Consider the following 24,500-nt stretch of genomic DNA (forward strand, 5'->3'; position numbering starts at 1 on the left):
AATTTCAGAGAGATCCATAGACTTACACACAAGTTATTGTCATGAAACTAGAAAAATGCTTGTTTTTTGCCCCTTTTTGGCCCCTAATTCCTAAAATTTGGAGGCAATTACCCCCAAAATCAATCCCAGCATTCCCTCTGTGATAAGGAACCTTGTGGTACAATGTCAGAGAGATCCATACACTTGCACACAAGTTATGTCTGGAAGTTACAAAAATGCTTATTTTTGGCCCCCTAATTCCTTAACTGTTGGTACCATAACCCCCAAAATCAATCCCAACCTTCCTTTTGTGGTATTGAACCTTATGGTAAAATTTCATTGAGATCCATTCACTTAAACTAAAGTTAGAGTGCGAAAACTAATGTGTCTTCGGACGACGACGCCAACCTCATACCAATATACGACCACAAAAAAATTTTTGCGGTCGTATAAAAATCACTTATTTCAGTAATTCCCCTGACTGGTAAATTATAACAATTTTATTTTAAAATTTCTTTGATCTGAAACCAAAAATTTACCTGAATGATGATAGCATATCTTTTTTACATTGAAAATGACATCACAACTAAAATTCCTAACAACATGAACAACAGGACCAGGGGTTTTTCTGGGTATTTTGGGAAAAAGGACCCTGGCCAGTTTTGGGAATTTTTTCACACGCTTTTAAATGAAATTGGGAAAACAGCAAATATACCAGATTTGAGTTTTAGTGTGTTTAGTTCATTAAAAGTTATCTTTAATTGTAAAAATAAAGTAAGAAACTTCCAGAATTTTACTGGCCCTTCAAAATTGAGAAGAAATTACCTCTTGGGATTGTAGTTATATGTTTACACTATAAAAACATCTACATGTAATATCAACATTTATTAATGATTAGGAAAATTACTGTCACATTTTATTGGATTTTGACATGAAAATTTGTGAACTAAAAGTAATTTTGAGTTTCTGTATAAAATATTTCCTGCTTTTTCTTTTTTTTCCATATATCTTTTGGTTTTCAATTCTAGTGTTTATATTTCATCATCAACTTGTATTTTGTCACCTGCCTGGAATTATTATTTTTTTATTGTATTTGATCGGCAAACCCGGAATCTGACCCGGTATTGTAATTGTCTTCATTTCCGGCTTATGGCATCCATTGTTTTTCAATGTTGTTTTTGTCAGTCATATACGATTTTAGTCGGATTTACACATTACTTGTTGGCGATTTTCGGCACAAAGCTAGTGGTTGAACAAAATGAACATCGCTGTCATGAATAATAAAGATGAAAATAAATTTTGAGATCGTTTGGGAATTTTGCTCCCAAAATTGGGAAAAATGTAGGGTAATTTGCCATTGGGAATGGGTCCGAATACCGGACCCTGTGGAATGCTAGAAAAATCCATGAGGACCAACATCAGAAACTTTTCTGTATTTCTGTTTCTTTTTCAACAAATAAAATATATGCTTGAATTCCAAAAATAATTTATATGGAATTTGTCCCCTTTCACAGGTAACAACTGCCTCATATTACATTTTGTATGAAATAGATGTCTGTGACATATCATAATTTCTCATTTTTAAAAGTAGACTTTGTGTAGACAGTCAGGGGACTTATTGAAATAAGTGATTTTTAAATCACTTATTTAAGTAGCAAATTCGAAGTTTTGTCACAAATTGTGATTTTGTAGTTTTACCAAAATTTTAAACACATAGCTTTAGATAATATCTTTTCATTAGTAAAATTGAAAAAAATGAACTTTTTGCCTCTTTTAAGCATCAAGGTTTATGCCTTTGATGCAATCATTTAGCTGCAAATTCTATTTTACTTGAAAAAATGCTATAAAAATGGCTCTACATAGTGAACTGATACTTTCTCAACAGATTTTTCCCAGCAGTGGGAGTATTTTTCCTGTAAAATTCAAGGTTTCATCTTATAGATTATGTAATAAAATTCTACTGTTCGCGATCAAAATTTCACTGTTCGGGGGTGTTGAAATTAGTGGGGGTTATTAAAATAATGATACTTAAAGAAGTGATTTTTTGGAAGGAAATTGAGGTATGATACTTGAACAAGTGATTTTTATGTCATTATCCTAGATTTAGTACAAGGTCATCACCTGACATGACCCGGTCATCCTATCAACACAGATGTTGGTTCTGATAATTTTAGCAACATAATTAGTTCCTGGATCATTAGTATTCTATATTTAAAGCTACAATAAAATTAAATCACTTAGTCTAGTGATTAATTTGTACTACTTAAATAGGTGAATATTAAAGAAAGACAACTCTTACTTCCAACCTTTATGTACATAATGTTACTTGAATCAGTGATTTAGAAAATCACTCATTTAAGTAAGTCCCCTGACTGGTAGATGTGGCATGAAACATTTCTGTAAATTTTACTTTTCCACTTGAGACTTGTTGACATATATTGCGACAGTTTTGTATATATTTAAGTATTTAGCTATGTTGAAAGGCGTGCATAATGGTGTTGTGATCCAGCAATTCATTTTTTTAGCTACAGGTAGTCTGGCAATTTTTTTCTTTTATATACAAGCATCTGTAAGACATTTAGAGACAACCATCACAACTTAGAACGCATACCGGTTGACTGGCATATATTTCCGCCCCAAAAACATCTATGATACGAGCCCCTGTGATTGTGTTTGAGTATATATATATATATATATATAGTGTTTTGTTGATTGATGTTTGTGTGGTTGACTTTTGGTTTACTTTGCCACTGGCACTGGCCAGTCTTTGACTTAGGTGTTGCATATGATGAGATTTGTCTCCAAATTTGAAGACCAGGATTAAATACTAAATAAAGAAAGAATTTGAAAAAAATGCAATTATTGTTCAAATACTATTCAAATTATTAACAGCCAATTTTTTCTTCCCACATCATCAACAATCTTCAACCGGAAGTTTACAGCATTGATAATCGTAGTTACGGATCGATATGATATTTCTTTTTAAATACTAAGCAAATTAAAGTTATTGAAAGTATTTATCTTCTAATTTGTTTAGTAAATAAGTATTTCTTTAACTTTTTAATAAAGAAATATCTTTGAATACGAAACTAATGTGTCAACATTCTTATAAATGATAAAATGTGAAATCACGCCCGACGACACATAAAACTGTCAAGATGAATGCCGAAATGGTATATAGTTTCTAAGCTTTTCAATAACAAATATCACACTCATAAAAAATGCAATCTTTCAGTTTTATGATTATATAACACTTTGAAATATGGTGCTAGCAACATAAAATTTTGTACGTGGGTGTCATATCAAATTGGTATCCATCCTATTTGATGTATGTAAGGGTGTGTCTTGGTCTAATAGATGAAGAGTCACACACAGAACAAATGAAAATCCAACAACTTCACTGCCATTAACTTTAATATATAATAATAATAATTTGAGAGGTAACATTTTTGTTAGAATTGCTAAATCTGCGACAGACTCACAGTATGTATGTAAGAGGGGGTGGACAGCTTTTGAGGGAGGTGGGAGAGAAAAAAAGATTCTAAAAGTGGGAGGTGGGAGAAGGGTTCGAATTTGCAATGTGGCTGAAACGTCCTGATCTGTTCATAACCATGATAACCATGTTACAGTAATTAGAAAAACGACAAAAGTGAAGCAATATGTATTTCTTTTACTCGTGTTACTGAGACCAAAACGTAGAACCCATTTAAGGATTGTCCTTAAAACTTTTACATGTATTAATATAAATTCAGTTCTTTGTCCTTTAGATTATCAAATTTAGATTGGTCTGCACGAGGGGTGACATTAAAAAAATGGTCACCCACTTAGTCATGGGATAGAGTAAATTATCACCCTGGTATTAACCAATCAAAATCAGCATATTTGAAGTGAAGTAAAATAAATTAAATTATATTCAAAAAGGTTTATAACACACCTATTTCTGTTTTCTGAATCATTCATAGCAGCTGGGACATAATATAATGACAGGACATGACACTAGACACTCTTATCGATTACATTGTCCGGTCATTTTAAAATTACCGATATGATACGGAAACGGAGATACATGTACATGTATGTCAAATTCTGTATATGTACTCGCTATTATTGAAGATAATTTGTCTCTTCATTACCAATTGGAAACAGTTTTAAAATAATGATTGGAAATTTTCTTGTATTTAAACCATATAACCATCATGATAACAATAATTTTAAAATATTTTAACTAATTCCAAAATGATAAAACATTGTAAAATGAACAGTTAAACTAAAATTGTTTTTAAAAGAGAAAACAGCAATTGTGATGATAATTTACAAAAAATAATGTACTTTACTTTTTGTTTCTTTTTTCTTATTATCATGATTATAAAACAATAAAAAACAAACTTTCACTTAAAAAGTTCTAAAATGTGGTGTTTATTTTGTTGAACAGATTATTAAAGAAAACAGTGTGTATGCTTTAAATCTTATGAATAAATAATTTCATTAAACTTTGCGTTGATCACAAATTGTTCTCTTAGTAGAAAATTATTATTATAATTATGATTATGGATCAAAAAACCTGTTTTTTATATCATGTATATATTTTTTAACAATGAATGAGTTGTCCTTTATTTTGTTTGATACAATATTTACTCTTTGATTTTGCATGTACAGCAAAGAATATTATAATCCTTCTTTGTCTTGAAAATTTAAAAATATTTAATTAAAAAATAATAAAATAAACAATAAGACAGAAACCAAAGTTTATTATATTACAGAAAACGGCAATTGCGATTATAATTTTCTTTCCTTTTTGGTTTGTTTCTATTTTCTTATTAACAACAGAGACATACAATCAAAGAAACAATTAAAAATATATAATATCACCTTTTTGTCCTGTGACTTTCTGTGCAACAATTTGTGTTTTTTGTACAAATTTAAAACAGTATTTTTATTTTATTTCACATTGGGTATTTTAATTGTTTTTCAAAGAGTTTTAGACTCCTGTGGTGTAGTCATGGTAGTAACCATTCAACTTTCTGTGTACAAGATGTCAATTTAAACTCATTAGAACATGTTATGATTTACCTGGTAATCAAATAATTTACTCCTAATATACATGTCATACCAGGAAATTATATGTCTCAGAAACATGTGAAAATTCAAATGAGAAATTAATTATTTTCTGTACAATATTTAATCTCAAAAATAAATAATTTCGTTAAATATTGTGTGTGTTGATCACAAATTGTTTTCTTAGTAGAAAATTATTATTTTAATTATTGATGGTATGTCATTAAATTGATTGCTTTCATAAGAAAAAACAATAGATTTTGACTTTGTCTCTTTATTTTAGTTATGTAAAAATGTATTTTCTTACAGAAGTGTACCCAAATGCAAAGGGGTAATAATTAAAAAACGGTGGCCATAAATCTCTGACTATTTCACAACGCTTTTAATCTTTTCATGACAAGAAACTCTCTCTTTCATGTGTAATTCTAAATGACAAATTATATTTTGTTTCGTTTAGTACTTAACAATAAAAAAATTTTGACAATTGTTTGGAATTATAATTGTATATTTCCACAGCCGTTGACATCTTTCTCTCCAAATCCTCGCAAGTCACGTAAAATCTTGTGGAGACAGGAAATTAGGTCATATCATAATGAAAAACCTACAAGATTCTAATCCTATTAGTATAATAGTCCCAGATAGCAAGCTTTCCATGTAGGCCAACTGTTAATTAATTTTTCTTCTCACAGCAAAATGGCAATGTGAATAATGGCTAAATCAAAATATAATGCAAGTCCTCAACTGAGGGTCAGTTGGGTACCTTGTGTTATATAATGGTACATGTGCATATATAGGCGAAAAAAATCAGAAACAAATGCCTGTGGACAATCACATAAAAGGGTAATTATATCCCATTTTGGATATAAATTTACTGTTAAAAAAACCAATGTTTGGTGGGATTCAAATGAAAATGTAACAAAGTGCAAATGATTTTAAAACATAAACGGCAACAACTTTTGGTAAGCAACTTTCTGAATACTTTTTTTATACGACCGCAAAAAAATTTTGTGGTCGTATATTGGTATGACGTTGGCGTCGTCGTCGTCGTCGTCCGGCGTCGTCGTCCGAATACACAATGGTTTTCGCACTCTAACTTTAGTTTAAGTGAATGGATCTCTATGAAATTTTACCATAAGGTTCAATACCACAATAGGAAGGTGGGGATTGATTTTGGGGGTTATGGTACCAACAGTTAAATAATTAGGGGCCAAAAAGGGGCCGAAAATAAGCATTTTTGTAACTTCCAGACATAACTTGTGTGTTATTGTATGGATCTCTTTGACATTGTACTACAAGATTCCATATCACAAAGGGTCGATGATGGGATTGATTTTGGGGTTAATTTCCTCGAAATTTTAGGAATAAGTGGCCAAAAGGGGGCAAAAAACAAGCATTTTTCTAGTTTCATGACAATAACTTGTGTGTAAGTGTATGGATCTTTCTGAAATTTTACTACAAGGTTCCATTTCGCAAGGGGAAAGCTGGAATTGAGTTTTGTGGTAATTGCCCAAACCGTTTAGTAATAAGGGGCCTAAAAAGGGGTGAAAAATAAGCATTTTTAAGTTTCTAGACAATAACTTGTGTTCAAGTGTATGGATCTCTCTAAAATTGTATTACAAGGTACCATACCACAAAGGCAAGGCTGTTATTGAGCTTGGTTTGGGGGGGAAGGGGGGGGTGATGAATCATAGGGGGGGGGGGTCAAAAAAGGGGTAATTATTTTTTTTCGTTTAAGGAATAAGGGGAAAAAAGGTTAAAAAACTAGGGTTTCCATTTTAATAGACAAATAATTGAGTAAAGAACATTATTTAAAAGCAGTGTAAGGTTGGTAATTCAAACTCATTTAAATATCTCACCTGCACTATGTTTGAATTATGTAAATTGGAAATTTGCCAATTATTTTAGTATAATAAACTTCATTGGAAATTTGCCAATATAAAATTTTGCTGATGAAGGTTTTTTGTTTACCTTTAGTCTGACTATGATGTCATTTTCTATTTTAATAGCCTTATGATGTAGTTAAATTTTTTTTAATACTTTTATGATGTATTTTAATGCGCTTTTATGGTTGCAAATTTATTGTTTTAATATAATAAACTCCATTGGAAATTTACCAATAGTTTGTTTATTTTTAGCTATGACTATGATGTCATTTTCTATTTAATTTTAAGGTTACAAATTAATTTCAGTTTTAAATATTATTGTAAAATGTTTGCCCAAAACATTTATTAATAAGTGGCCAAAAAAGGGGGCAAAAATAAGCATTTTTTTAGTTTCCAGACATTAACTTGTGTTCAAGTGTATGGATTTCTCTGAAATTGTACTTAAAGGTACCATACCACAAAGGGAAGTGGGTCAAAAAAATTTGGGGGGGGGGATTTTTTTTCCTTTTTTTTTTTCTTTAAAATTTTCCATTTTAAGTTGGTTAATTCTGATCACAAAGAGAAAGTTGGAATTGAGTTTGGGGGATAATTGCTCAAATGTTTAGGAATAAGGGGCTAAAAAAGGGGTTAAAAATAAGCATTTTTTTTTAGTTTCCAACAATTAATTGTGTTTAAGTAATTGGATCTCTGTGAAATTGTACTGCAAGGTACCATACCACAAACTGAAGGCTGGGATTGAGTTTGGGGGGGCGTGATGTGTAAAAATTTTCCACTTAAAGTTGGTTAATTATTTCTGATTTAGATATAAAAGCAAATAATAATGATGTGGTTTGATTTTATCAAAAACTTAAATTGAAGTTATGTATATTGTAAATTTAGGTTACATTGGAATTTAAGAATTGGCTTTGGGGTAGGGTTATGGCTCAAACCTTTAAATAATAAGGGAAAAAAAGGTGAAAAAACAAGGGTTTCCAGGTTAATAGACAAATAAGTACAAAACATTATTTAAAAGCAGTGTAAGGTTGGTAATTCAAACTCATTTAAATATCTCACTTACACTGCTTTTAAATTATGTAAATTGGAAATTTGCCAATAACTTTATTGTTAATAAATGCATTGGAAATTTGCCAACAATTTTAGTATAATAAACTTCATTGGAAATTTGCCAATATAAAATTTTGCTGATGAAGGTTTTTTGTTTACCTTTAGCCTTGACTATGAAGTCATTTTCTATTTTATAGCCTTATGATGTAGTTGAATTATTTAATACTTTTATGCTGTGTTTAAATGGGGTTTTATGGTTGCAAATTTATTGTTTTAGTTTAATAAACTCCATTTAAAATTTGGTAATAAAAAAAATTTTTGTTTATTTTTAGCTATGATTATGATGTCATTTTCTATTTTACTTTTATGGTTGCAAAGAAATTTTTATTTTTAGATATTACTGTTAAATGATGCTGATTAAGGTTTTTACTATGTTTAGCCATGACTATGATGTCATTTTCTATTTTAATATCTGTCATGATGTATTTAAATGGGCTTTTATGGTTACAAAGGAATTTTATTTTTAGATATTACTGTAAAATGTTGCTGATTAAGGATTTTGTTTATTTTTAGCCATGACTATGATGTCATTTTCTATTTTAATACCTTTATTATGTGATTTCCATTTTTAGATATTACTGTTAAATGATGCTGATTGAGGGTTTGAATGCTGGGATTGATTTTGGGGGTAATTGCCTCCAAATTTTAGGAATTAGGGGGCAAAAAACAAGCATTTTCTAGTTTCATGACAATAACTTGTGTGTAAGTGTATGGATATTTATGAAATTGTACTACAAGGTTCCATATCACAAAGGGAAAGCTGGAATTGAGTTTGGGGGTACTTGCCCAAAACGTTTAGGAATAAGGGGCCAAAAATAAGCATTTTTCTAGTTTCCAGACAATAACTTGTGTTCAAGTGTATGGATCTCTCTGAAATTGTACTGCAAGGTACCATACCACAAAGAGAAGGCTGGGATTGTTTTTGTGGGTAATTGTCTCAAAATGTTAGGAATTAGGGGCCATAAAGGGGCAAAAAAACAAGCATTTTTCTAGTTTCATGACAATAACTTGTGTGTAAGTGTATGGATCTTTATGACATTGTACTGCAAGGTTCCATATCACAAAGGGAAAGCTGGGTTTGAGTTTGGGGGTAATTGCCCTAAACTTTTAGGAATTTGGGGCCAAAAAGGTGCAAAAAACCCAAGCATTTTTCTAGTTTCCAGACAATAATTTGTGTTCAAGTGTATGGATCTCTCTGAAATTGTACTGCAAGGTACCATACCACAAAGGGAAGGCTGGGATTGAGTTTGGGGGTGATGAATCATAAGGGGGTTTCAAAAAATTTGGGGGGGGGATTTTTTTTTCCTTTTTTTTCTTTAAAATTTTCCATTTTAAATTGGTTATTTCTGATTTATATATAAAAGCAAATAATAATGATATGGTTTGAATAGGTAAATTAAAAAATTTTAAGTTCTTAGACTACTTTCATTCTGTGTGAGAAACCTATGCTGTGTCAAATATTTAATTACAATCCAAATTCAGTGCTGTATCAAGCTTGAATGTTGTGTCCATACTTGCCCCAACTGTTCAGGGTTCGACCTCTGCGGTCGTATCAAGCTGCGCCCCAGCGGAGCATTTTATTTTAATAGGCATTAGCTGTCAAATTCATGTTCACTGATTTGACTCAAATTCTCATATTTGATTTATCATGTTTATAACATACTAAAACATGTATCCAAATTACAATAAGTCTGAAATAAACAATTAACAATAAACAATACATGGAATCGATAATATATATCAGCATTTTGTGTGTATTTTAGTCCAGACACCATCTAATTAACCATAGAGATGACCTCCAAAGACTGCCGACGGTCACATAACCCGATATAAACATAAACATAAATATAAATAGATAGCGACCTCATGCAATTGGAATTTTCTAGGTCTGTTGGATTCCATGTTATAGGTTAAAACAAGAATGTGTCCATATATATAGTACATGGATGCCCCACTCGCACTATCATTTTCTATGTTCAGTGGACCGTGAAATTGGGGTGAAAAAACTAATTTGGCATTAAAATTCGAAAGATCATATCATAGGGAACATGTGTACTAAGTTTCAAGTTGATTGGACTTCAACTTCATCAAAAACTACCTTGACCAAAAACTTTAACCTGAAGCTGGACAGATGGAGGACGAACAAACAGACGAACGAACGCATAGACCGAAAAACATAATGCCCCTCTACTATAGTAGGTGGAGCATAAAAATAAGTTAATCATTGTTTTTGCCTGTATAAGAATGATGTTTTGTGGATCGAATCAGTGAACGAAATGGTTCACCTTTGTTTTACTTTCAATGTTGACATTCTTTTTCTTTTAATGGCTGAACACGACTAATACATGCATAACCAATCTCTAGCTAATGGGTTTAATTGAAGGTCACATGAATACGGATTCAATGAGGTAGAATTATTCAATTGTAAGTGAATAATTCATCAGCGATGTTTCTTAGCTTATTTTGACAAAATTGAACTAAACTGGCTGCTAAAAGCGAATTATTATTTCACTTTCATTAATGAATAAACAAAAAAAGTCATATTTTAATTCTTTTTTTATATCTCGTAGCTAATGCCCATTTAAATAATGTACAATAAAAAACTATTCAATTTTGTGTTACCTTTTCTCCAAGATTCAACTGTCTTGTTATAAAGGATTTAACAGAGACAAATAATTTAACTCAGTTACTCTTATATTATCAAACATGATAGGAATTTAGAGTTATCTGGATCTTTAAGTGAAAAACAATTATTTGAGTCATTTTTTGCTCAGATATCATCTCTGTTAAGTATTATTAAACAATTTTCTGCTCAGATATCATCTCCATGCATATGATCGCTGTTAAATATTATTAAACACCCTTTACTGTGGAAATAGATACATTTTTTTGTAATTTAATATGATGCTGTTAGCAGTCAGGGGACTTACTTAAATGAGTGATTTTCTAAATCACTGATTCAAGTAACATTATGTACATAAAGGTTGGCAGTAAGAGTTGTCTTTCTTTAATAATCACCTATTTAAGTAGTACAAATTAATCACTAGACTAAGTGATTTAATTTTATTGTAGCTTTAAATATAGAATACTAATGATCCAGGAACTAATTATGTTGCTAAAATTATCAGAACCAACATCTGTGTTGTTAGGATGACCAGGTCATGTCAGGTGATGACCTTGTACTAAATCTAGGATAATGACATAAAATCACTTGTTCAAGTATCATACCTCAATTTCCTTCCAAAAAATTACTTCTTTAAGTATCATTTATTGCATCAAAGGCATAAACCTTGATGCTTAAAAGAGGCAAACAGTTCATTTTTTTCAATTTTACTAATGAAAAGATATTATCTAAAGCTATGTGTTTAAAATTTTGGTAAAACTACAAAATCACAATTTGTGACAAATTTTCGAATTTGCTACTTAAATAAGTGATTTAAAAATCACTTATTTCAATAAGTCCCCTGACTGGTTAGAAGGTATACACCATTCCAAATGAAAAGCACCTCATGAAGGATGGACTATGTATGAAAATATTACTGAATTGATCTTGAAATTACAGAGTGAGAAACATTAGCATATTTTGATGCAATAGAGATGAATGTTGTATTTATAACAGTTGACCATTTTGGTCAGTTTTTTTGTCATTTGGTCCATATTATCAGTGCCAGCCCAGGATCATTTATGTTAGCATGATACATCTTTTTTTAGATGTATCATAAAACAACTTAATTAAGTATTTAACTAATACAAATACATCAAATAGTGTTCTGTATATGTGTAACGTCAGCAATACTATCAATGGTCATATCTACACAAAAGCTAAATAGATAATATTTATAATGATTTAAATGCCTTTGAAATGATGGGAGATCATCATGCATTGAATGGTGCTCTCTTTGTGTCCTAATATAAAGAAAATATGAAAAGAAGTTTTTTAGATTTTTATTTTAACATCATAAAGTTTTTTTAGATTTTTAACATCATAAAGTTTTTTTTAGATTTTTAACATCATAAAGTTTTTTAGATTTTTAACATCATAAAGTTTTTCAGATTTTTAACATCATAAAGTTTTTTTAGATTTTTAACATCACAAAGTTTTCTAGATTTTTCATAAAGTTTTTTTTAGATTTTAAACATCATAAAGTTTTTCAGATTTTTAACATCATAAAGTTTTTTAGATATTTAACATCATAAAGTTTTTGAGATATTTAACATCATAAATTACATCAATAAACATGATGGCAACAGCAGTTCACCAATGTTCTAATCTCATAAATAGATTCAGAAAATATAATGATATCAATGATTTAGATGTATCATGATATCCTTGAATATAATGATTGTAGGATTTTACGAGACTTGCAAGGATTTGGAGAGAAAGATGTCAACGGCTGTGTAAATTTACGGAATAATTCCAAACATTATTAAAACTGTTTTTGTTTTCTATCATTTTAGGAGCTGATGTTTGGAATATGATGAAGTTGAAATGGCGAGCAAACCTGTTTCAATTCCTGCTGTAGTTGAAGTTCAACACCACGATGATGACAAACACAGCGTTTCAAGTCAAGATCAATTACTGGTTGTAGATCTAGATGACAATCTGAAAAATCAACAGAATTCTGTCATGGCGGAAAATAATAATGATTCTAAGGAAAAGTATGGGAAAGATGACATTGTGAAAGATGAAAGCAAAGAAGAGAAATTTGCTGCAAAGGAAGATATGTTGATTGAAAAGAAGGAAGGGAATGATGATGAAAACAAAGAATTTCAGAGGAATGGAAGCAGTAAAAGTCCAAAAAAGAAAAAGAGGAAAAAATCAGTAAAAGACAATGAAGTTACCACAGTTACAGCTGACATTAACAACAGCAGCCCAAAGGTAAACAAGGGAAACAATAAAGAACAGAAAAATGAAAACACAGAAAAAACCAAGGAAGATGTGACTGTTAATTTACATACAGAGGCAAATGAAATTGATGAAAATGCATCTAACAATATTTCTAAAGACACAAAAAAAGATTCAGAAAAGCCATCTATAAATGAAAAAGATTCAGAAAAGCCATCTATAAATGAAAAAGATTCTGAAAAACTATCTACAAATGGAAATGATTCTGAAAAACCATCTACAAACGGAACAGATCTAAACAAGTCAACTAATAAAATAGATGAAATTACTATTGAAGCTGGTCCCGATGAATTGGATGGTTTCACTAAGGTTACGGCGGATGACCAACTGGACCATGATGCATTGAGTCAGTTTTCATATAAAGAGGCGAAAGATTTCAAATATTATTTCCAGCACCCATATTTGAGGTTATTTATAGCCTACTTTGTAACATTTTGCAATTTCTTGATTTATGCTGAAGATCCTGTAGCCCACAGTAAAAAAGAATGCAATATTCCACTGGTTGGCAATGACTTTGCCTTTGTGTGTACAAGGTACCCATCAAACGCATGGAGCTTACTAAAAGTTGTTTTGTGGTTTTCTGCTATAATTGTTGGGATGATTATTGGAAAACTTGTAGTCCACAAGCTTTTTTTCTGTAAGTGCATGAATATATTATACATATAACAAAAAAAATAAGTTAGTAGTACCTGTAAGTCAATCTTTTGTAAGTTCTCGTCGGATTTGTTTGGACTTCTGGCAGAAAAAACATTTTTGACTCAAAATTTTTTTATAAATTCTTATACAAGTTAATGGTAGAAATGAAAATGTAAAATGTACTATAACACAAATTGTCATAGCAATTTTTTAATAATATCTATTTTTGGCATTTCAATTTGATCAGAGTGGTCTTACATGTACAAAGATAGACTAGTTACTGAATATATGCATTTAACAATAAAATGTACTCCTAGCAGTAAAATAGTGCTCTGATATAACAAAAAATTGCAAAAAGAATCATCATCAACAAAAAATAGGCATAAAACACATACTGGTAGATATAAATTTATACACTTTATGACTGGTGAAGACTTTACTCGAACAATGTAATCACTAAATATGTTAAAATTCATATTTTATACAAATACATTTTGTACGTGTAAATACACTAATGTATATATATATAGGAATGGAAAGATTAAGTGTGATACACCTACACCATTAATGAATAGATTAGTTGGAACAAAGTATTTGAATTTTTGCATGTTTAAATATCATGAATATGTTAAGAAGCAGAGAAGCCATATGTACTTCAGCAGCCTTTTGGATCCCAAAATTAATGTTAAACATGTTAAATTACTTAAGTCATGTTAGTAAACTGCTGCATACTTTAAATATACATGTATTTCTGAAAATATTGGCTAGAACTTTTTAGCTCACCTGGCGTTTTTGCCTTATATCTTAAAAATTATAATAGATAGACAGAAACTTAAATAAGCAAAAATGATCAGCAAGACAAGAGCTTCAATTATAACAATATGACTCCTTATTAGAGTTATTGCCCTTTGATGACGATTTTAACCAATTGTTTGCGTTTTTGCCTTATATCTTAAAAATTATAATAGATACATAGAAACTTAGATAAGCAAAAATGATCAGCAAGACAATGTCTTCAATTAAGACAGATGGAGGAAATCGTATGACGACTCCTTATTGGAGTGATTGCCCTTTAATGACGGTTTTTACCATTATTTTTGCATTTTGCCTTGTATGATAAAAACTATTATAGATAATATAGAAACTTTGAATAACAAAAATTATCAGCAAGGCAAGATCTACAAACGAGTCAAATTTTACCGATATAGTTAGTAGACTGTTACTCTTTATAGAAGTGATTGCCATGATGGTGGGGCTACAGCCTTCAAAGACATCCATGTAGTTTTTATACGACCGCAAAAAAATTTTTGTGGTCGTATATTGGTATGACGTTGGCGTCGTCGTCGTCCAAAGACACATTAGTTTTCGCACTCTAACTTTAGTTTAAGTGAATGGATCTCTATGAAATTTTACCACAAGGTTCAATACCACAAAAGGAAGGTGGGGATTGATTTTGGGGGTTATGGTACCAACAGTTAAGGAATTAGGGGCCAAAAAGGGGCCAAAAATAAGCATAACTTGTACCACAAGGTTCCATATCACAAAGGGAATGCTGGGATTGATTTTGGGGGTAATTGCCTCCAAATTTTAGGAATTAGGGGCCAAAAAAGGGGCAAAAAACAAGCATTTTTCTAGTTTCATGACAATAACTTGTGTGTTAGTCTTTGGATCTTTCTGAAATTGTACCACAAGGTTACATATCACAAAGGGAATGCTGGGATTGATTTTGGGGGTAATTGCCTCCAAATTTTAGGAATTAGGGGCCAAAAAGAGGCAAAAAACAAGCATTTTTCTAGTTTCATGACAATAACTTGTGTGTTAGTGTATGGATCTCTCTGACATTGTACCACAAGGTTCCATATCACAAAGGGAATGCTGGGATTGATTTTGGGGGTAATTGCCTCCAAATTTTAGGAATTAGGGGCCAAAAAGGGGCAAAAAACAAGCATTTTTCTAGTTTCATGACAATAACTTGTGTGTAAGTGTATGGATCTCTCTGACATTGTATCACAACGTTCCATATCACAAAGGGAATGCTGGGATTGATTTTGGGGGTAATTGCCTTCAAATTTTAGGAATTAGGGGCCAAAAAGGGGCAAAAAAAAAAGCATTTTTCTAGTTTCATGACAATAACTTGTGTGTAAGTGTATGGATCTTTATGAAATTGTACTACAAGGTTCCATATCACAAAGGGAAAGCTGGGATTGATTTTGGGGGTAATTGCCCAAAATTTTAGGAATAAGGGGCCAAAAAGGGGCCAAAAATAAGCATTTTTCTAGTTTCCAGACAATAACTTGTGTTCAGGTGTATGGATCTCTCTGAAATTGTACTGCAAGGTACCATACCACAAAGGGAAGGCTGGGATTGATTTTGGGGGTAATTCCCTCAAAATTTTAGGAATAAGGGGCCATAAAAGGGCCAAAAAACAAGCATTTTTCTAGTTTCAGGACAATAACTTGTGTGTAAGTGTATGGATCTTTATGAAATTGTACTGCAAGGTTCCATATCACAAAGGGAAAGCTGGGTCTGAGTTTGGGGGTAATTGCCCTAAACGTTTAGGAATTTGGGGCCAAAAAGGGGCCAAAAAACAAGCATTTGTCTAGTTTCCAGACAATAACTTGTGTTCAAGTGTATGGATCTCTCTGAAATTGTACTGCAAGGTACCCTACCACAAAGGGAAGGCTGGGATTGAGTTTGGGGGTGATGAATCAGAAGGGGGTTCAAAAAATTTTGGGGGGGATTTTTTTTCCCTTTTTTTTCTATAAAATTTTCCATTTTAAATTGGTTATTTCTGATTTATATATAAAAGCAAATAATAATGATATGGTTTGAATAGGTAAATTAAAAAATTTTTAAGTTCTTAGACCACTTTCATTCTGTGTCAGAAACCTATGCTGTGTCAAATATTTAATTACAATCCAAATTCAGTGCTGTATCAAGCTTGAATGTTGTGTCCATACTTGCCCCAACTGTTCAGGGATCGACCTCTGCGGTCGTATCAAGCTGCGCCCCAGCGGAGCATTTTATTTTTTTATAGTTCTAAATAAAAATTAGAAATATGCCTACTACATGTACTAGGGGTAAAACAAATTAAACGGTCAGTACATCATGTGCATTCTTATTAATGAAGTAATATTTTCACCTTCGCTTGTTCAATGGTCAACAGTTTGGTAAGTGGTCAATGATTGTTTTTCTTCATTTTAAATTACATCACCTTTTTCTATATGATATGAATCTGTACATATTACAAAGCAGTGCAAATGCTAATATATTTATATAAACTATATATGATACATGCAACACACATGAAATATTGCAGTACACACAAGGATTTTCAATAAAAAATAATTTTTGCTGGTGTCCAGAGATTTTCAGTGAATCAGGGTGATTGCTGGTGATTTGAGGTGATAACACAGATTAAAGACCCTTTGATATACTTTTATTTATTATTATTCATGGGATTCCAATTTTCATGAGTATAATTGAACCACAAATTTAAATGTTCAACAAAGTACAAAATTTTCTATAGACTTGTATTCAGAATTTGGCAAAACCACGAAATCTAATATCCACTAGACAATGCTAAAATACAACATACGTGTACAATTTTTACCAATCCACCAAAATTGGTACCAACGAACATAAATGAATCCACAGTACCTTCTTTTATATAAAGAAACTGTGAAAGGTATTTCAAAAGGAATCATCATTGATCACCCGCATTCACATATCACCACCAAAACAGGTTTTTGGTTGAATCGCCTTGTGTGTACTGTATGTCCTAACAAGGCGCACTTCCTCTGAGGGAAATAGGGAGGAGTCGTACAGAAGCTTGAATTTTTTATCTTTGAATTAAATTGGTTAGAAAAAAGACAAAATTATCAGACTTCACCTCTCCTGAATGGAAGTGAAAAGAAAACTTTGCAGATACACTTCTCCCAATTTGAAGTGCTTTGTTTGGCAAATTGCAAGCACACATTTATTAGCTGATTTTATAAATTTGTGTTTGAATGAAGGAATCATGGTATGCTGGCTAGCCTTTATGAACATGTATGGAATGTGTCATCATGGTTCATTATGCAAACCCCAAAATTATGCTATGAGTGACATTTTCAGAGGCATTTATTCAGAAGGTGATTCAAATAAAATTTACTCTTTGTGGTGAATTTTTCAGCAAATGCTGGTCAAAAATGTATATGGTGATTCACTATGAAATATCTCTGTATATCACCATGATTACACAGGTATTATATGACAGGATTGTAAAATTACCAGCAATCCCCATGAATCATAGTTAACTACTCAATACCAGCAAGAGTGAATTTTAAATGAATCACCTTGTGTGAACTGTTAATCAAGGGAGACAATTTCTTAGAGCTATGCATAGTGTCCAGTTATCTCCCTTAGCCTAGGTAACTAGGGTCATAAAAGAAAATGATAAGGGCCTGGCATTGAAAATTGGAGAGTTCTTTAGTTTTCACTTTCACTATTTTGTCCATCTTTCTTTCCATCTGTCCATTTACAATTTAATCATGATTACATAGGGGTTGCAAAATTAACAGCAATCCCCATGAATCACAGTTAACTGATCAACACCAGCAAGAGTGAATTTTAAATGAATCACCTTGTGTGAACTGTTCTTATCCAAGGGAGACAATTTCTTAGAGCTATGCATAGTGTCCAGTTATCTCCCTTAGCCTAGGTAACTAGGATCATAAATGAAAATGATAAGGGCATGGCATTGAAAATTAGGGAGTACTTTAGTTTTCACTTTTTCCATCCCTCTTTCCACATGTCCATTCACAATTTTTTATGACCAGTATAAATTCTCCTACAGTTATATGCTTTTGAAAACAACAACATAAAGTTTAGTTGAAATTCTTTCAATTTCCCCCAAAAAAGTTTCAAACATCTTTGTTTTGCTTTCAACTGACCAGTGCACACAACTCTTCCTTTGAATCAAGTGCCAGTTGATGTAAAAACTGACACAGAAGAATCAGGTTCTAGATCTTAATACATTTTATTAACTTTTTTATAAAACTGCAAATGTATGACATTCCTATGTGGTAATATGCAGTACCACCCCTACAATCAATGCATGTGATAATTTTTATATAAAGAAATTAAAAATCTAAGAAACTTTCTTTTTTTCTTTAAAAAGTAACATTAACAGGTATTTATCATAAGGGACAAAATGGCATGTCAAACACATATTAATTAAACGCATGTCAGTTTCTAGTCAGTTTTCAATTATATGATTTGTGCATTTGGTTATAGATCATCATTTTTGTGAGCCTTATAATAAGCTACATTCTGCATACAACTCATGGATAGCATAAAATGTGCATGAACAAAAATTGAACCATTTATAAGAACTTAAAAGTTTAATCCTGGTATCTCCAGTGCAAAATTTATTTGATCTGTTTCCTTGGTAACATGGTGTTTTAATACCATTTCTTCTATGTAGACTTTTATTGCATTGCAGTTTAAAAAACAATTTTATTATGAATGGTAGGCATTTATATTATTTAAAGCTCATCTTATCCTAATAATAATAGGCCTACTTAGGTCAGTGTGAATAATTGCCATTACTTGTGGACTGTCCTTAATGAATCAATGAATTTCTTCTCTGCTTTGCTAGTTTGACACACCTTGGCCTGTAAATTCTTTGAAAAACAATTCCATCATGTGAAAATTAGGGGAATGTTACAAAACAGACTCTCCTGAGACTGACATCAAGAAGTATGTATTTCATATGTTAATAATTATGTCATGTGACCGTGACGTCATGAACGTTTTTCATGTTTTACTCCTTAAAAATGGAATTATAATTAAATTATAAGGGAGACTAATATTTTTTCTGTCTTTTTGAAATAACCTCAAAAATTAATGTGGTGCACACTTTTTAAATAAAACGCTACGCGGGTTATTCAGTGTGCACCACATTTTTGAGGTTATTGTCCCCCTCGCAACGAGTTGTGGGGGAACATAGAAATACCAGGTGTGTGTCCGTCCAGTCTTGTTAGCACTCTCACATGTACATTCTTGGTTATATCATAGGTTTATATCAGCAATGTCTTGGACAAGGTTGAAAATCAGTGCCAATGAACTATTTTTAAACGAGTTATGCCCCTTAGAAACATTAATTATATGAAAAACTGCATCGTTAGCATTCTCATGTGTAAAATTCTTGCCAGATTTTAATGAAACTTATATTGTAGGTTAAGTGCTGATCAATTATTTTTGAAAGAGTTATGCCCCTTGGATATATTAATTATGTGGAAAATTGCCTTGTGAGTGCTCTCATGTGTACAATTCTTGCCCGATTTTTATGAAATGTATATTATAGGTTTAAATTATCAATTTCTTGGATGAGTTTGAAAATCTGTGCCAATCAATTATTTTTAAAAGAGTTATGCCCTTGGAAATATTAATTATATGGAAAATTGGATCACTAGCATTCTCATATATACAAATCTTGCCAGAATTTTATGAATCTTATATCAAAGGTTTATATCAGCAATGTCTTTGACACTTTCGAAAATAAGTGCTGAACAAATATTTTTTAACGAGTTCTGCCCCTTTGAAATATTAATTTTATCGGAAATCACATTGAATTTGCTCTGAAGCATTCATTTCTCTAAGATATTTATGAACAATTTTAAAGAATAAAAAAAGTGTATTTTTTTAGTTATTGCCCTTGTACCTTCATTGACCTTCGATAGATAAAATATGTGCAATGCAGGGGACATTTGAACTCTGTTCTTTTATTTCTTCATAGACAAAAAATATTACAGTAATTCCTTAAATAGACAAATTGCGAATGCATGGATTCTGTAAATGTTTGCAAGGGTTTACTTTTGCTTATTTCCAAATAAAATGAAATCATGAAAATATTACCTTCCCAAAAGTCAGGAAGATAAATTCAGAAAGATGGAAAATGTGAATTCAAAATAAAACCTTGCCAACATTTTAAAGTACACATGTAATGTGTATTTGTTACCATTGATAGATCAGTGCACTGTTTCATGCATTTTGTATTTATGTAATGAAATTTGAATTGGTGAGATTGATGTCATTATGTATATATAATGAATTGTTATAAGGCAATACAGTTATGAAAATGAGATACCTACATGATTTTTAAGCACAGCACTGAAAAACCTAAAATCTCATAATCTAAAATAACTTTTGCACAGTTTATATTTCACCTGTCAATACAAACACTATTATCTAATCTAGACATTGAAAATCTTCGTCAAAAAGATATTAATATTATTGGTTTTTTTTCATTTATTCACATAACTATGTGTTTGTATTTGAATAGGTAAACTGTTGAGACTAAAGATGTTCTGTGATGACCAAGGATCGTGGATGATCATGTTTTTATTCTCACTCATCAGTGTATTTATATTTTCGTGGTTGTACAATGCCTTCCTCCTTGCTGGAGGAAGTTCCACAGAAGATTATAGAATTTCTGGATTGCTTGGATTATCCAATTCTATTTTTATGAAGGCAGCCGCCACTGGAACTTGGTGTGGAGATTTTTTTACCGCTTGGATGGTAATTGTGTTAATTTACTTAATTGTTTTTGAAATATTCGTAAAAAGTGCCCTTGCTGGATTTTTAAATCCAATATTAAACATGTTAAAAGACTATTAGCTGGTTCATGAGGGAATGACAATTTGACTCTTGAAAGGAGGAGTGATTACCTCTTGAAACCACTTTGTTCAGGGAAATAGAAAAAAAATTCTGCTTGAGAGTTTTTGCCATTAGATTTAATGTGAAGTTTTTAAAAAAAAGTTAAATGATGCTTGAGTTGAACCAAATAAAATTTTGAATGAAAAAAAAACCATAACCCATAAAGATAAAAGGGTCTTTCCCTTAATTTACCAGTTTCAAGTACATTTGTTTGCTGATACGTTGAATATTTCAATAAGTTGAATGAACTTAAGACTTTTCTTCATGCATTTATCAAATACTACTGAACAGAATGACTTCCTCCTTTGATCTTAATATATACTTTTACAAACCAAATTATATTCAATAGAATTTTTGAATGCAAAATGTAAGCAGTCAGTCTTTTCTTAAATCAACAGGTTACAGATATGATGCTTCAAGAGAAGCTATATCCTTACTGGGGCAGACCAATCAGAAAGTGGTGGAATAGAAAGTACAACAGAATCATTTTATTCTGGATTGTGACATCAGTTACTTCTTTTACTGTTCTGTTCACCATTGCTACAGATTATATTCAATGGGACAAACTTCATCGAGACTTCTTATCCAGCAACGAAGTATCCCGAGCTTTCTTAGCATCCTTTATTTTGGTCATGGATATATTAATTGTTGTACAGGTAATATTTAGTACTGATAGATATATATGAAATTAACTTGCTTGCATAAGAATCATGTTGCGAGGGTCAAGCTAACATTAAGACATTGAATGTGAAAACTCAATTACAGGTACATCTGAAATCTTAGGTCATGTTGAATCTTACAGGTCCTTTACTGGCACTCCACTGAGATTTGTTTTTGATCCGCCCCTGCTTCCTATGCACATTAGATCCTCAAAAATAATTCTAATATACCATTTCTACCAGGAAGATAGAAACAGCTAAACTTCTAATCTATTCAAAACTTATAAGATGGAATATTTACTCAAATGACACCAACAATCTCTCTGCTTGCTTAAGCTTACTTTAGCTTTGAACAGACTCACATAACGGGAAAGTGTGCAGATTACATGTAATAATACTATACAAAAATAACTATAATATTCACCAACCTTCATTCAGTTTTCTATTATAAAAACAAGGAGATGTGGTAAGATTTCAAATGAGACAACTATCTATCAGAGAAACAGAGATACTAACAGTTTTTATGCCCCCGCCGTAGCGGTGGGGGCATTAAGTTTTACCATTGTCCGTCTGTACATACAAACATCCCAAAATTGGTTTCCATTCTGTAACTTGAGTTTGCCTCAACCAAATGTTATGAAACTTATACACATTGCTTATTACCACAAAACACAGATCAAGTTTGAATTTTGGTGGCGTCACTTTAAACCGTTCTAGAGTTATGCCCCTTTATAATTATAAAAATTGCTGAATTTTTTGTTTCCGTTCTCTTACTTTAGTGTGTCTCAACCAAATGATATAAAACTTATACACAACCGTTCCAGAGTTATGCGTGTTTACAAATGGAAAAATTGCTGAATTTTTAGTTTCTGTTCTCTTCTTAAGTTAGCCTCAACCAAATGTTATGGGACTTACACACAATGCTTATTACCACAAAACTCAGATCAAGTTCAAATTTGGGTAGCATCACTTTTACCATTCTTCAGTTATGTCCCTTTATAACGATATGATATGCAAGCGTGGACATCATCTGTGTCCACATGTGGACACTATCCACATTTATCTTCTTTCTATTACAGGATTGGGACTTTCCACATTTCATTAGTGCTATAGATATAAAGCTTCCTGGTGTAAACACAGCCCACATTACATTTGACATTCCTAAATGCTTTCGACCAGATAAATGGCAGATCCACATCACAGGTATGTAAGCTATGTATGGATTACAGTAATGGGTTAGATTTTGTTTAATGTGGATTCATTTAGTTTCGTTGGTACCAAATTTTCGTGGATTGAGGAAAACTTGTACTATAGTGGATAGATGATTTAGTTGTTTTGCCAAAGTTTGAAGACACGTCTATAGAAAATTTGTACTTCGTTGAATATTTAAATTCATGGTTTACCAATACCCACAAATTCCAATTTGTATCTCAAGAATAATAATAAATCTACAGTTACTATTTTACCTATAATAGTAACTTAGACAGATGTCAGCAATGTAAATTATCACTAACTGAGTACTCATTATATTTATTTAGTTTTATTCAAGTACTTGCTTAAAATATTTGAAAATAATGACTGACAAATACCATTATCTAACAGCCCATTTGATATTCATAACATAAGTGTTGTTTTGTTGGGTTTTTTTGAATGAATCATAAAATCCCTAAATTCTTTGAATGTTTCACAACTTACTAAGTTACTTACATTTAAAATACCATGTTATGCCATTTCAACATGCAAAAAAAATTTAAATGTACTATTTTTATTTTTATATTATTTTAACACCTATGATTTATACAGTGTTCTCCATTTTTCACTAAGGTAAGGTGGGTGTTTTGAAAAAATCACTTGCAACCGGTTGGGTTTTTTTTTGTTTTAACATTTCCAACGGCGGGTTTTACTTTACTGTTTTTTGGGACACAAAAAGAAGGATTAGTATTGTATTCACATTTAATAAAATTGAACCATTCTTTGCTATCACTGCTAGCCTTTTATTTGACAAATTAGTTGTTAGCATCTCGGCTAGCAGATTTGGCTTTTGCAGGACTCCCTTCTCCTGCATATGCATTGCTTATCGATCCAAGTTTCTGTCCTGTTCCTCGCTTTAGTGTTGTATTTTTGGCACACAGAACAGAAATATCTACCTTCTGTGCCAATTAGCCATTTAAAGTCCTATTCATATTTATCAGCTTGGGAACAACCCCTCAAATGAGGGGTAAACTCTCAATGTAATGACTACCCCTTTTATGAGGGGTACATTTCACGAGATACAAATGAACTCATATTTATTTTATTTACAGAAACTTTTCCCAAATAACTATACATCTATTTGGTATTATATGGTCAAAACATGTCCAAGAAATTTGTAATATTCCTGGTCTTATATCTGCTTTATCATTAAAAATAATTGGGCCTTCTTTTAAAAAAGTTGTTCCAAATATAACGATTTTCCCTCTTTTAAGTTAAAAAATCTAAGTTTTTCTCTTTTCTTTTCTTCAACAGTATTGACATGACCTCTTGCGAGAGAGACAGTCCCTCATTTAAGGGATATCCCTCATTTGGGGGATTGTTCCC

The 24,500-nt window shown here is 31.5% G+C and overlaps 2 protein-coding genes across 4 annotated transcripts in view; one reads left to right on the forward strand and one right to left on the reverse strand.

Moving 5' to 3' along the window:
* The window catches only part of LOC127706783 (endoplasmic reticulum-Golgi intermediate compartment protein 2-like), a 62,127-nt gene extending 49,510 nt beyond the window's left edge, over positions 1–12,617 (reverse strand). Inside the window, exon 1 of one of the 3 annotated variants that reach the window (XM_052211472.1) lies at positions 12,524–12,617. The gene's annotated coding sequence lies outside the window, so the exon portion shown is untranslated. Of the gene's footprint in view, positions 1–2,853; positions 2,928–12,523 lie in introns of those variants that run through there. The other 2 variants (XM_052211470.1, XM_052211471.1) reach the window with 2 other exon arrangements.
* LOC127706776 (transmembrane protein 117-like) overlaps positions 3,081–24,500 on the forward strand; it is a 29,972-nt gene continuing 8,552 nt past the window's right edge. Inside the window, exons 1-5 of the mRNA XM_052211461.1 lie at positions 3,081–3,152; positions 12,480–13,564; positions 20,891–21,126; positions 21,663–21,920; positions 23,003–23,126. Of these exons, the coding sequence (XP_052067421.1) occupies positions 12,511–13,564; positions 20,891–21,126; positions 21,663–21,920; positions 23,003–23,126 (1,672 nt within the window). The 5' untranslated portion in view covers positions 3,081–3,152; positions 12,480–12,510. The remainder of the gene's footprint in view (positions 3,153–12,479; positions 13,565–20,890; positions 21,127–21,662; positions 21,921–23,002; positions 23,127–24,500) is intronic.

Source organism: Mytilus californianus, unplaced genomic scaffold (genome assembly GCF_021869535.1).
Source record: "Mytilus californianus isolate M0D057914Y unplaced genomic scaffold, xbMytCali1.0.p SCAF_6, whole genome shotgun sequence".
Classification (NCBI taxonomy): Eukaryota; Metazoa; Mollusca; class Bivalvia; order Mytilida; family Mytilidae; genus Mytilus; species Mytilus californianus.